General features: G+C 39.9%; 1 protein-coding gene across 1 annotated transcript in view; it reads right to left on the bottom strand.

The window, feature by feature from the left end:
- The window catches only part of GALNTL6 (polypeptide N-acetylgalactosaminyltransferase like 6), a 906,144-nt gene that overhangs the window by 77,395 nt on the left and 813,492 nt on the right, over positions 1-15,257 (bottom strand). Inside the window, exon 7 of the mRNA XM_077814511.1 lies at positions 1,471-1,588. Within this exon, the coding sequence (XP_077670637.1) occupies positions 1,471-1,588 (118 nt within the window). The remainder of the gene's footprint in view (positions 1-1,470; positions 1,589-15,257) is intronic.

Here is a 15,257-nt window from a genome sequence, read left to right as displayed (position 1 = left end):
TTGATCGCCGGAGTGTCGAGCCAGTAGTAGTGTAGACATAGCCTCACTTAATGACCTATATATCAAAAAGTATTTCTCGGTTGCTTTCTCTTTCACTATTCCATGGAAAGCAGTGACCTTTCTGCTTTTGTTGAACATCCACAAACAGAAAGTTGTTATTCCTTCTAGTCAAATGCTACAAAATCCTGTTTAATGTTTTTTTTAACGCTAATAAGGAGGGACAAGGAACCTAAGGTAAATATACAGTAATGAGATGAATGAGGAGATACGACTGAAATAGGACCCAGTGTGACATAGTTGTTTCCAAAAAATCTGTCGCTAAAACAAAACAGGCTGGGTCAATTTAGTATCTGAACTTCCAGTGCCGTTACTATGGTTTCTACACAAAGAGGAATGGGCTGCATTCCAATTTTATTCTTCACAATGACAAATAACAGGAATATGGGAAATGGTCAAATAAAATCTTATGAGTATACGAGTATACAGAATGCAGAATTGGTGTATCCGAACAACCCGTCCATCCATTTATCTTGTGAGTTTCTCTTGCCCTCCAGTCTTATTTTGCTCTTATATAAAGCTGATTCAAACTAACATGATAGCAACACAGTTATGCAAGTCATTTAGCTGTTCCTAAGAACATCCATTAAAAACAGCCTAGCAGTTGGGAGTACAGACTTGCTAGGTTAGCTTCTGTGCATTTCATTCAATACTTTGTTCTCTCCAGCATTGAAACTCAGATGTAGCTAGGTGTACAATGTAGTCAATGATTTATGTACTATATTTCTTCCATTGTAAATTGGGGTTGTGCTTTGTGGAAGTTTAGAACTAGGCTGGGAAAATCCTGAAGCTAAATGTGAACTGTAATGTTGATGTGTCATTTGACTATTCCTTGAAACTCTAGCTACAAAGAGAAAGTTATTATGGTGAAGAGGCTAAAAGGCAAAGTCTTTAATTCCTTGGGTACCTTATATTTGAACATAATGCATTACATATTCTAAATTAGGTACATTTGCATACACCTACTTAATGCATACAGGTACCTGATGTGCTTGTGGAAATTAATATGGCTGCCAACTAGACCTGGGCAAATAAGCAACTTAAGCACATAAAAAATGCATGCACACACTCAAAGGACACTTGTGTACATAGGTAGGCATACACAAAAGCAAATATGCAATTAACGTATCATGGGATATTGAAAAACTGGCCTGAAATATGCAATTATTTGACTTTTGTATGGCCTCAGGGATCTATGGCATACATTTTCCACTGAAATTAGTGGAAACTCCTTTATAAAACAGAGGAATATTGTACAGAACGAGGTCTGACTATGGAGCAATACGCAGTATAAATAAAGGCAACACGATAATAAAGCGCATCACAAATCTGGGTTCGGATAACTAAACCCCAAACCTTTAGAGTCATACCAAACAGAGTAAGTAACTATTAAATGGAAGTGACTTGACTTACCTTAAAGGAGATTTCATACTGCTCTCCTCCCCATATTTCTAAGCCTGGATCATAGCCACCTAGCTCCCAAAACCACTTTCGGTCCACAGCAAACAGACCTCCAGCCATAACAGGAGACCTGAGGAATAATTAAAACAAATTGTAAATGACAGGTACCATCATGTCATGCCTGAAAAATGGAGAAGATCAACAATGCCAATTGACAGATAATGATGAGGCTGCTAGCAATTGTCAGTATATGTTTGTGTGTGGGGGGGGGGAGGGTGGTGGGGTGGGGATAGATGTCAGGTTGTTTTAAATTGCTGGAGAAAGGTGGATCCTAGATCAAAGTTTCATGACTAATCTCTCAGAAATCATCATCTAGAGCTACTTTATCCTATGATGTTTAGATACTACTGTAGCTGAGAGCTATTTTATGAAGAAAAATATAGCGTGGGAGAACATGGCAGACATCTTTTACAAATAAGTTTTATTATTAATCAATTCAGCTATATTTTGCTAAATCAGGATTTTTTTTGTTCGTAGGAAAAGGACTCAGGAAACATGCAAAAGTGCTTCATGTAATTCCCATATTCCATATGAAGTTATGCACTTTTGAACCTTCCCATCCCTTCCCCCCATTAATATGTGAGCAAAACAGGTTAGTTCATTTCAGTTTCACAGTTGCTCTCTTAAAGAGAACAGAACAGTGAAGGGGGCTGGCTGCAGAGCAGTGACAGTGGTTAGGAGCAAAACATCTGCTTGAAATTAGTCCCACATTGATAATTTACCTCTCAGGCGAATACCTCAATTTTTGTGGGGGTGAATATTCACATGACTACATTAACTGAATTTTCATTAACTGTTTTCTCACTCCTTTGTATTCACTTTCCATAGATGACAGAGCAAATGAGTTTACAGGAGGAAAGTTTTAAGTTAATATTAGAGAACATTCATGGAAAAGTGAGTTTTAAATTCACAAACATGAGTATTTGTACTGGAAATCTGACAGTAAGAGTTATAACTCATCTAGTCAAGGAGCAGAGATCCTGATTTCCAGTGTGTCTGAGCGCATAGGCAGTCACAGGAAATCAGCACTGACTCCCAGTCCCTGGCCACTGAGCCATTGTGGAAGTTAGAGTAGAAGGGGCCTTACTCTTACTTCTGTTAGATGTGTGAGCTCAGATCATATCCCAGCATGGCATCACGTGAAGTGGAACTCTGATCCATCATAATCCCCTCTTACTTCATTCTTCCCCACAGAGCACTTTCCCTCCCTCTTATGCCATGGCAGGAAGAGCTTTACAGTGGCAGAGCATCCCCCTACACATGGTATTCTGAAAGCATAATCGGAAATGATTCTCTCCTCTACGTTACAGATAATGAACACAGGATGGATAGAGGTTTTATCTCTTGCTTCCGCTAAACAGTTTGTTTTTGTGCAGTGTTTAATTCTTAAGATTAAATTACATTGTGTATTAATTATTCTGTAAATGATAAGAAGTTGTAGTGGGAAGCCCTCTTTCTTAAAGGATAAAAAGTAAGGTATTTCCCCAGACAGCCCGTTTTTCAAAGTAGTTAGTAGCTCTTTTTGAAAAAAGATTCAATAGTTAGCTGGCAAAGCCACAGCCTATAACGTACTCTGAATATAAATGGGCTTTTTACTTTTATTGACTTTTTGTACCTCAAATATTGACTGTCTGTCCCACAAATGAATAAATCCAGTGAAATCCTATTAGAAACCTTCCTCTGGGGTTTTTCACTGCTATAATACATTTTCAACTCCAACCAAAAGTAATTCTAATTACAACAGGTCCCTTGTGACTTCAGGTTCAAAATAATCAAAACACAATGTCCACTTAGAAAGTGGAACTTGCACGAAGGAAGCTTATAACTCGATCTTTACAAGCATGTGAAACGGAGCCTCAGAAATCACTGGGGGGCACACAGGCTCTTTAGTGCTTTTATTCAGGTGTTTTTCATGACCATTCCTCTGGACACAGTGAAAAAGGCAGCCCCCCACAGGCCCCGATTCAAAGAAGCCAATCAGATTTCATTTGTCTAATTAGGGACTTCACGTTGGGAAACAATTGGCAGGCATTTACTGTACAAATGATACTGTGCAGCAAAAGCTTATATACAGACTTTACACCTATAACATAGGATAAAACTTGCTTATTTCGTAGATGCTGGTTCATTAAAATTCACAACATTTATTATAATTAGGCAAACTACTAAGAAAGAGACTGGAACAGCAACCTTGCACACTCAGTCATTAGAGGGCTGAAGTGATAGTCTGGACAATTTTTTTCTGTTCAACTGTAATTCATGGAGCTGAAGCCAATTGGTATGGTTTCTCTTACTGTTTCCAATCATGACCCCTGGTTGGACAGTTTCATATGTGGTGATGGGTTTGGTATAAACATCTATATAGACTGATAGCTTAGTGTGCTAACTAATCTAGTTATACAGGCATCTCTGCAGGACATCCCTAACATCATGCATTAGGCTTGCTTTTGTCTCCCATCTCTTCTGGGAGTAATTGTGATACACTACACCCCAGGGGAGCAAGATGCTGAATGCATATGAAGTTATGAGAATTGTGTTGTATGATTGTCACTAAAATATGGGAAGTGCCCAGAGACTAGCCCCCCAAAGACAGGAGGATAACCAACCCTCAGGCTGGTGTCGAACAATCGTCAACTGCCATTGTCCAGCAAGGGAGTTACAATTCAATGACTCACTTGCACAAGGCCACGCTAGGGGAATTGCACAACCTTGCCCAGTAATTCAGCAATGCTCACCAGACATGCCTGGACTTGTGTTCTCCAAGCATATAGACCAGGGGTGGGCAAAATATGGCCCGCAGGCAGAATCCAGCCCATCTAAAATTTGTCTGCCTGCCATGACTAATATTTCTGTCTGGACTCCTCTGCCCCCTTGTGATCTCTGAGTCCGGGCTGCTAAAAGTCCCCCGGCATAGTGGGGCATTCAGGCAGGCTGCCTGCCAGCTGTGGCCCCATGCAGCACCCAGAGTGGCTGCGGCCAGTTGCTGCTGGCATGTCTCCGTGCGTCAATGGCAGGGAGAGGGAGGCGGCTCCACACTTCTGCCCCCACTCCCAGCACCATCCTCACAGCTCCCATTGGCCAGAAACTGGCCAATGGGAGCCATGGCGGTGGTGCTTGCGGGTGCTGGCAGTGCATGGCGACCCTCTGCCCCTCTTTCCCCACAAGGGGTGCGCAGAGATGTGCCAGCAGGCCGCAGCTGCTTCCAGGAGCAGCATGGGGCTATGGCAAGCAGGCAGCCTGCCTGAGCCTTGCTGTGCCGCTGGCTGGGAGCCGCCTGTACCCCTCACCCTCTCCTGCACCAGCCCTGAGCTCCCTTCTGTACTCAAACTCCCTCCCAGACCCTACACCCCCTCCATTAATATAGTAGAAATGTGCGGCCCGTGACTACTTACCAAAATTTGTGGAGTGGTCCCCCCTCAAAAATTATTGCCCACCCCTGACATAGACTAAGGGTAAAAAACAGAACACAGTGGGCATATGCTTGGCCTTTTCTCCTCCCCTGACCTAAGCTGCAAGCAACAAGAATGCTCGGAAGACTGAAGGCTCCAACAGAGGAGACTGGCCCAAGTTTAAGAGACAAGCCTGTATATTAAGGACTGTAAGATCCAGTAGGGTGGGAACATTGCTCCATCTTAATACTGTCTAGTGTGATAAGGGTTAAGGTTTAGACTGCGTGCTTATATTTTCTTTTCTGCTGGTAACCACTCTGACTTTTTGCCTATCACTTAGAATCACTTAAAATCTTTCCTTTGTAATCATTACACTTGTTTTACTGTTTATCTTTACCAGTGAGTTTGCCTGAAGTTTTTGGCAAATCTGCTCAGGTTTACAAAGGCTGGTGTATATCCACTTTCCATTGATGAAGTGGTGAACTTGCATTGTTCAAGAAAGGGTCTTGAGCATGGTATATTTCTGAGGTAGAAGGCTGGGAGCTGGGGGGATTTGGCTGGTGCCTTTTTCTGCGTGATTCATGAGTGGCTCAGGGAGAATTCATGGATTTTTTTGCTGGGTGTGGGGCTCCACATGCTATTGTGCTGAGTGATAACAGGGCCTGGAGGGGTTTGCTGCTTGTCACTAGCAAAGCATTGTGAGAGACAGCCCAGGCTGGAGAGATAAGGGGGCGCCATGGTCCCAGGTTGCACCCCAGGGATCCTGTCACAGTAATATTTTCTTATCCCATCTTTTTTGAGACAAATTCCAGTTACCTAACCTCACATTTGAATACTTCATCCAGCAGAATTTGGTCCATCAGCTCTAAGAACCAGACCATTACACACATAAAGGTTTTTCTCTGAATCTGCATCAGAGTCTGTGTCCAACTAGCCACATTCAAGTCCTAAAAAAGTTCTGCCCCTTAATGGTAGGAGATAGTGAGTGAGTAAGACTGGTCTGAAGTGTGGAGAAATGACCAGTCCTGTGCTTTTCTCTTTGATTTTGGCCTTTTAGAATATTTGGATGTCTTGTTTTTTTTCATGGTTGAAGAGAAATGGGAGACAGTCTTGGTACCTCTTGTGGCTGAAATATGATTTGCATTTGGACTTTGCAATCCTTGCCCTACTCCAATATAAGGAGAAGGATCTGGAGCCCGAGGATTCATGATATGCCCATTTGGTGGAGGAGTAGGAAGCAATGACTTATGGCTAATAAAGGGAGAGATCCCTGACTGCTTTCCTAGCATGGACAGTAATAATTTTAAAAGCTTATAGAAGAATCTTCCAGACCTGGGGGATTCTGGGGAACCCAGAAGTCTCCCATACTTTGAAAAACATTGCTCCTTCTCTTCTAACTCTGCAGAGATAGACAGGTGCACATTGTGGCTCTCTCTTCTCTTGGTGGAGCCACTTTAGCACACCAAAGTGTATCTCTGTTGACCTCTGCTCTGGGGAGCAGGAGTGGGATGACCTGTTCTCTACATGTGCCTGCTCTCGTAATGGTGCATCACCTTTCCTTGCCTGCAGAAGAGTATCTTATAAATGCAAGATGACTTGTATTATGATTAATAATATTCCTCCTAATTATGCATTAATGTAAGAAGAAACTATGATGATTCTTCTTCATGGAAAAGACCAGAATTATTTACTAAGGTCTTACGTACATCAGACAAAAATCTGCCTCTGGCATCACTCTATGCATTAAGTAAATGCAAAAATGTAAAAAATGATGTTTCATTGTGATTAGAATGGAACATAGGGCATTAATATAATACCACATGCCATGTAGCACAGATGCTGGAGTCCAAGATTAGCAATGAAGTGGTTAACCTTCTTTCCAGGCCTCTTTCTGAAGCCTGGGAGGTTTATAATTGTATCACATTGCATTCATTTAGAGCACTTATTTTTTTCCTGAGAGAGATTCACCAGTACCAGACATCTAAGTTCTACTTAGGTCTAACCAGAGCCTAAGATCTCATTTGTTTTTGTTTGTTTTTTTATCATATTTTTATACAAAAAAATTCTGCTCACTAAGTTTGCTGATTTAATTTGGTTCTCACTACCATCAGAGACTTTTGTACAGTAATTCTTATATCCTCACCATGAATCTTTCATTGTTGCTTTAATGTTCATTCTCCCATTCTCTCCCTATTTTTGCATTAACAGTATGAGTAATTTATTAGTGAAAGTATTTTAGAGCCACTGTCAAACTTAGACTAACTTTAAAACAATTTATATTTTGTATAAAGCCCATGAAACAATCATATAGTCTTCATTATTTTATCCCTACCCCTTCCATCGCTAATGAGGCAAATTCTAGTGTTCAAACAGGAACTCTTTTCTGATCAGTGACCTGACTCTGTGTGTCTCTAGCTATTGCATTAATATATCCCATCACCAGACATAACTAAGACTTACATTTTAACTTAGGCCTAGTAAACCCAAATTGACTACCCAGAATTCTGCTGCTTAAGGTCTCAATTCTGCACTGGGATCTCAAGTTTAAGCATGTGCTTGCTGAATTGAGGCCCTAATGAGGATCCACACACTTTTGCAGGGTCAGGGCCCCATTTATTTTTCCTGGCTGTTTCATTCATGGATACCATATCTGCCGCCAGTGACCATTTGTCACTATGGGAGAAATTCTCATGTCACACTTTGAATTGTGACATCACTGAACAGAGTTTTCAGGATGCAATCTATAAAGGAGAGATCTGACTTCTATAAACTTACAATTTGTCATTATAGATGGTGGAAATATGATAATAATGTAACATGATTTAAAAAATGTAACAATAAATTTTTATATTATCTAACAGTTTCTGTAACACTCTAGTGTCTTTCATTATTTATGGCTCCACTCAGTCTGACCATCTTGCAACCTTCCCTCTCATACCGTCATCTCAATAATTTGGGTAAATGCATTTTTTTTAAAGCTGCAGCTGTAACATCAATTCCATTTCAAGAGTATGCCCTATGTTTCAACCTGTAGCAAATTTTCAGTCCAATGAACTCTCTTTCCTCTTATTTCATGACTTTGTTCATTTCACAACAATAAGTTCCAGGGTGGAACATAACAAATATATTCTGAAAGTCAAAGCATAAATGGTGTCAGTGTCTGTTATATCTTCTGACTGTATTTTGGAAACAATAACCTCAAAGAATTCTACTAGAAGTTAATAGACTGTCACGAAGCATGTCAACTGTGCAAGGTAAGAAGCTGCCATAAGTTCAGTGTCCTGCCAAGTCACATAAATGAGATTGGAAGATGCAATTTTGAGGGATTTAAGCAGCCTAAAACCTCCCATACTGACTCTTGATGAGGGAAGATGACATGCAAGGGATGAGATGGAAGTCCATTCTGCATGACACACAGCTACATCATAGCCATGGGAAACTGGTGCTGCCAGCACCACCCAGTCCCACTCCATAAGTGGCTGCACATCAACTCACCAAGTCAGTGTTTTCTGACACCCATAAGTAACACACTATGTACAGTCAAAGCAATAGACACAGTACATTTCCTGCCCTCCTTTCTCATCTTCTGGATGAGTAAAACTGAGTTCCTGATCACTTGAGGGGACGTAAGGTCCCATAGCAATTTTCACACGAGCAAGTGTGTGTGAGGTGGGATGGGGAGTGGCGGAGGGGGAGCAGGGGGGAAAGTGGTGATAGCCCCTTTTTATTGGACCAAATTCTAATTTCTGTACTTCTGGTTTGTGTAATTGTATTCTATCTACTTAGACTCCCTCTGTAATTTTAGAGGGCTTTAATATTCTGCACGGCCTAACCTAAGTTGTATAATGGTATTGTCACTGTTAAACAGCTGCCATGTTTCAATGCTGCTTTTCATTAATAGGGGAAACATTTCCATTTATCTCTCTGTTGAATTCATCACATCTATCTATCTACAGTATCAACAGCTTTAAGCTCAAAGCCATCCTCTAGAGGCAAGACACAAAAGATTAAATACCTGAAGATACCAGGGGTAAGATACTCATGTCTGCTCTGGCCCCCTCTAAGAGGCACAGCAGAAAATCTCACCTTATTTTGCTACCATTGTCTAAACTATGTTTTGCTGAATGTTACCTTGAATTTTTTTAAAATTTTTAAAATGTTTCATTTAGCTTAAATAAAAATAATACTGTTAACATACCATAAAATGGCTATAAACCTATAGTGATAAATATCCTTCTAATTATTAATTTGTATTTTAATTCATCCCTAAAGTAGCATTTTGATATTAAATATAAATCATCCTTTCTGTACATGGATGCAATTAGGTAAGAAACACAAGGACTGATTCTCATCACACTGATCTTACACTCGTGTTATTCCATCAACCACAATGGAGTTACTGTCATGCCTAACACTGCCTAATTCTAATTTGGACCCTTCAATGCATCCTCATCATTGTTCCCTTCTCCTTCAATTTAATAGTTGAGTTCCATTAATTCTCACTATAAAATAATGCTTTTTTGGTGAATTTCATACTTGTGAAAAGATGCTGCTATAATAGCCTTTAAGACTGGATACCTCTAGGAGCAGGATCTGGAGGGGACAGACAGCAGCCACACACACTTTCCTATAGTACCCTTGCCACTGTGCCTCAGACTTGACCTGGAAGATACACCACTAAGAGTGGGAAGGTAGCTCAGTTTCCATACCCATATAATCGATTGCGTCTCTACTAAGACTGCCAACAAGAGTTCATATTGGTGCCAGTTGTGGCATAAACTTGCCCACTAGGAACAGAACTGAATAAACATGATAAAACTCTGCATTTATACAGTGACTTTCATCTAAGACTATTAAAGTACTTTATAAACATCAATTAATTTAATCCATGATAGCTTTGTGAGCTGTTATATCAAACAAGTACATTTTAAAGTAAACATTAAATAACATTGTGGTCACTTTGGCATTTCAATAAATACTTTGGTATTATAAACACTAAGAAACTAGGAATTCTCTTACCTAACCTATCATTTATATTCAATAGAACACTGCTGCAATGTATAAAAGTCAAGCTTACGTTTCTTTAATTAGAATTTAATGAAAATCTAATTATACATATATAACTCATGTAGACATGTATATATGATACACACACACACACACACAGTAAAAGCAATGAAAAAGCAAGCTTAAATATATGTATTCATATGCACGTGTGTATATTAGTATTTTTAAGGAACTGTAAAAGCAATAACTCAAAAAACTCTAACTGATCTAACATGAATGTCAGTCCATCCTCCTGCTCCACCAAAAGCAGAGTGTGTAAAGAAAAGAAGAAAGTCCTTGAGGTGTGAGTTATAAATATTTTAAAGTCTTGTTTTAAACAAGGCTTCTTTGTATATTTTTCCTAGCATGGAGCCCACAGTGGATAAACTTTTAAGTTATACTTTCAGTTAGCATAAAAGATACCTGACAAAATCATACCTTGCAGTTGAACCACAACAAGAAATCTAAATACAAAGTATGGAGCATTTTTTTTAAGTGAAAACTGGACTTGGATCCTGGCTCTTCTTAATTTAAAATACATTTTTTTTCATATATTCATAGATATTTAGGTCAGAAGGGACCATTATGATCATGTAGTCTGACCACCTGCACAACGCAGGCCACAGAATTTCACCCACCACTTTTTAATCAATGGAAGTCATTTGTCAGGGTTGTTCTCTGTGAAAATAATCAGCTTTGAAAATTAAAGAAAATTCCATCTGAGGCAAAATATTGCACACTGTCCAAAACCGAGAACCTACATTTAGGCCTCTTTTTGAAAGGGTTCAGTGTGAGGCATGTCTGAAACTAAACAGCTCTTTTTGAAAAAGATACAATCTTCCTCATCTTGTCAGAAGGAAAAACTATGTTAGATTTTGCTTTAAAAGCTGACTCAAGGTCAAAAAGGCAGCAGAGAGATTCTGGGTAGGCATTCTTCATAGCCACAGAATCTCAGAAGCCTGGCAAGTTGCCCTTCTTTGTTCATGTAAAAATCCAATTATTTACATTATGAAAGGGGACTCCATAGGTCAATAGGAGGCACAAATGAGGGTCATGGTGCAACTACAAGTCTCTTCTCTATTCCCTGAGGGGTACATTGAGCTGGAATTTTAAAGCTAGGCCAATGTTCTGCCTTAGAATAAATCTTGTTTTTTTTAACAGGAATAAAGCTGTTCTAGCTAACAAGGGAGTCTATAGCTATAACAAGTGGTACTTTACGCCAAACTGACATCTTAATAGAGATTAAACTTCTACCTTCAAATGAAAAGCAAGGCCAGCTATATATCATCTAGGTCAGTGTTTCCCAAACTTGGACGCTGCTTGTTCAGGGAAATTCCCTGGCGGGCCGGGCCGGTTTGCTTACCTGCTGCGTCCGCAGTTCGGCCGATCGCGGCTCCCACTGGCTGTGGTTCACCACTGCAGGCCAATGGGGGCTGCGGCAAGCGGCATGGGCCAAGGTTGTACAGTAACTAACACCACCTTACCAGTCCTAAGGAATAACGATAGTTCAATATATTCCGTCAATATATTCAAGCAAATGCACTAAGAATATACAGGGATAGTAGGGCAACAGAATTAATATCCGTTCACAATATGTACCCTCTTTGTAGACAGTAAATGAATAAATCAGAGAACTATCTTCCTTGTCCAAGGCCTACTTTTGCTTTGTTTGTGTTCTCAGTAGTTTCATAAGCAAAGCAAACAAACATTTTGAGATTCTCTGTTAAAGATGGCTGTATGTACAGATGATCTACTTCTGATCCATGAGTATGCTTTAGGTGTGGGCTAGCTTCATATGACTTTTCTCAACTCCCAAGGACTCCATACTTAGTAGTGTTCTCCTTCGCTCCCCTAAAATGTTTGAAGATAAATTATTATAACAGGTTCAATCAGCATAGAGAGTTTATTACTGAGTCATTCTTAATTAGTTTACTCCTTTAAAAATGCTAATATTACAAATGTAATATGTTATGAATTTATCCTTCAGATAAATACATGGACCAGATTCTGAGCTATGCCTCTCAGGGAGGTGCAGCACAAGGGGAACAGCCCAAAAAAGTGACTTTACATCTGTATGTAAATGTGACGTTTCACCCCCAGAATTCTAGGCTGCTCCGGGGCAGGCATGTCTGCTCCCCACATCTGTCAATGGGCTTCTCTATAGATCAAAAGACTATGAGCTTAAAATGCTCCAGCCACACTCTGTCCCACCTTGCTGCTTCATAGACCAAAAGAGATTGAGCACAAAGAGATCCAGCCATGCCCCCTCCTACTCCTGGCATATTCCCTGTGCTGCAGATAGGCCAGCATAAGGCTGCCTAAGCTAGATCTACATGACACCAGTACTGGACCTATTCCCAGAATGTTGTTTAAGATAGCTTGAAGGATCCTTTAGGGCAGTTAAAGCCACTGTAAAGGAGACGCAGTGAAACGAAGAATTTGGTCCTGTTATTTTTCAGAGTACCGTCCAACCTAGAAACCCTATTAGAAGAAATTCTCTGAAAGACAGAGAGATTTGAATGACAAAACTCAAATACTCAATGAAATAGAAACACTTTCCCCACGCCAAACTCTCCTCCTCCCCAGTTTTCAGACCTAGCGTCTCATTGCAAACCAAGGCTTTATATGTATGACAGTGAATATTATAGGGTGCAAATGTGTCAAGTCTATACTTAGTTGACCAAAGCAGAACGATGACAAGGGTTTTATTCCCTCGCACAAGATCATCTTGAATAATGGAGATTTTTAAAAAGAAGCCACACAGTTACAATACGCCGCTCCTTTTCTTTAGAGAAATCCTTTCAAATGCTGCTGCTGGGCACACATTTGGATGGAATCAGCTTTTTCTTCAGGCTCCCTTGAACATGCACACAGTGATACTGATTCAAGCAGACGGGGCCTTACACTTTGCTAAGCAGATGAGACACACCGTTAATGATATGGCCTGTGATCTGCCATGGAGCAGAGGATGTGGATGAATATTATTCCTTTGATCAACCTATCCATAGTACTGTCAGCAACTGCACGCACACTCCCCCCTACTGCCCTAAGCCAGGCTTCAGGAATGGGCATAAAAGGTAATTTTAATATTTCATTTACTCTAGTCTTTGGGGATTAATATGGGAGTCTACAGCAATTACATGGTGGCGAGGATGAAGACCAAAGCCTACGTAGCTTCACGTCTGTGCTACATAAAGCAGGTCATCCAGTTACCAGTGGACAGCAATTTCCAGAGAATGCTGTAATTAGATTGTGAAAAGCCAGCAAACACCATGAACTGAAGAGGCGGATATGTGGCCAAATGTAATTTGGGCTCCTGAAATGTACTCTTAGCCTCATCCTTGCTATTTATTAAAGCTTTATAATATACTATGTTACACTATAATGGAAGGTAATGGGAAAGCAGGCATACCCTATTATGGAGGGTAACAGGGAGGCAGGCAGTTAACTATAATGAAATTAGATTCCTCCTTGCCTGCACCAGAAGCACAATGACATTTTCTTGTAAAAGCTGTGAAAGCAGTTTGTCAAAAATGGAATTGACAGAAAAACACTGGAATCCACTTCACAGTGAAGGATGAAGGAGCTGAAAGCTGATGAGATTGAGCACTTTGTTGTCCCATAGTAGTGTCTGCTTTTAATTTGATGTTGTTGTAAAGATGGGCAGGCACTGCTGTGGAAACCAAAGGAAATGAACCTTCCTTTTTATCACTCCACAAAAAGGGGAATTGTTTTCTCATTCCTAGTGAATCAAAAGGAAAAAAACAACCCAAAAACCCCAAACAAACAATTCCCATCTCCATGATAATAAAAATAAAATGAAAGCCAGGCATAGGGACATCTCTCTACACTTGCATAGCTCATTTGTTATATATTAAGAACCCAGGAAAATGTGTCTTACCAATATTATATGTTAGAGAGAGAGAGAGAATCCATATTTTGATCTTTGTATAAGAATACCTCAGAGTTTTAACTTCAGGATCCTGAGGTATTTCTGAAAGGTTTCCATTACCTTATTTTGTTCCTTCACTTAAATAATGATAACAAGTGTCTGATTTTTAGAATTCAGATGTGAATTTGTCATTCCCTATAATAATATACAGTAACTGATAACAAAACGTTCCGATGGCAAAACAAAATCTTAAACAGCGGTTGCCATTAGAAAGTAAAAATTTACCAGTGCAGATACCACAGCTATCTCCTATTCTAAGTGTAGGGAAATAACACAGTGGCAGAGATATAATTGCTACATTATTTATTGGTAACTGTCACTTTTTAAATGTGACTGTGATGCTGTCTCAGAGGTTGCGAGCAGACTAATTCACTCACATGGTAATAGACATCAAAGGAACATTAAAAGGTCATGGTGTGTTCAAACGGATTCACTTGTAAGATATAACTGTAGTGTGAAGCTTGGCTATGTCCTCTTGTTTATTTGCTATTATGCACGTCCGATAATAAATAACCCTAGATCAAAAGGTACATTAGTGTGAGAATGAGAATTTACTTAGGGTGCAGAACTTCATGAATACTAATGAAGGATACTTGAATTGTTTCCACTTATCCATCCCTATTGTAATGAATGGCCAGCAATTACATTATATATATATTACTGTAACTGGATTACTTGTGTATGCATATGAAGTAGAATGTTAATTTCAAAGCAAGCTTTGTTTCATGTTCAACACTGGACATTCACAGGTCAATTGGCCACTGCTACTCATCAAAACCCACCTGGGTGGAGACACCTGTCAGCTAGTTTGCTGTGAGCAAGATCTATAAATACTGGTTTAAGGGAATAATCCTTCATCTCTGATTAATAATTGGATTGTGATGGGGGGAATCCATAGTGATTGACTGAGGTCCCCAAAGCCATTTTGGGAAGCCTTGAGAGACTTATGGAAAACTAGCAGATTACTACAGCACTGCTTACAAACTTTAATTGCTCAGACACTGTGACAGTGACTACCATAGACCTAAAATTCAGAATATAGAGATTCTGATTCTAAACCTAAAGATCTTGGGAAGTTGGGACTAGACCTTCAGATGGTGTGTGTGGTACACACACACACAAATACTTGCTCTCTCTCTCTAGTGTACATACACACACACACAGCGCAATTCTATCTACATAGTTAAGTCAAGTTTGTTAGTCTACATGTCTTTTTAGATGGTAGAAGCTAATGTAGCAAAGTAAAGTCAGCAGAGTTATGCTATGGATCTGGCCCTTGAAGACCAGATAATGATGAAGAGGAGTTTGCAATAATTTTCTGGCATGCTGGGTAGCTCTGGCACAGGCTACTA

This window comes from Eretmochelys imbricata, chromosome 4 (genome assembly GCF_965152235.1).
Source record: "Eretmochelys imbricata isolate rEreImb1 chromosome 4, rEreImb1.hap1, whole genome shotgun sequence".
Classification (NCBI taxonomy): Eukaryota; Metazoa; Chordata; order Testudines; family Cheloniidae; genus Eretmochelys; species Eretmochelys imbricata.
The sequence above is the reverse complement of the archived record's forward strand: the minus strand, read 5'-3'. Positions and strand labels throughout refer to the sequence as shown.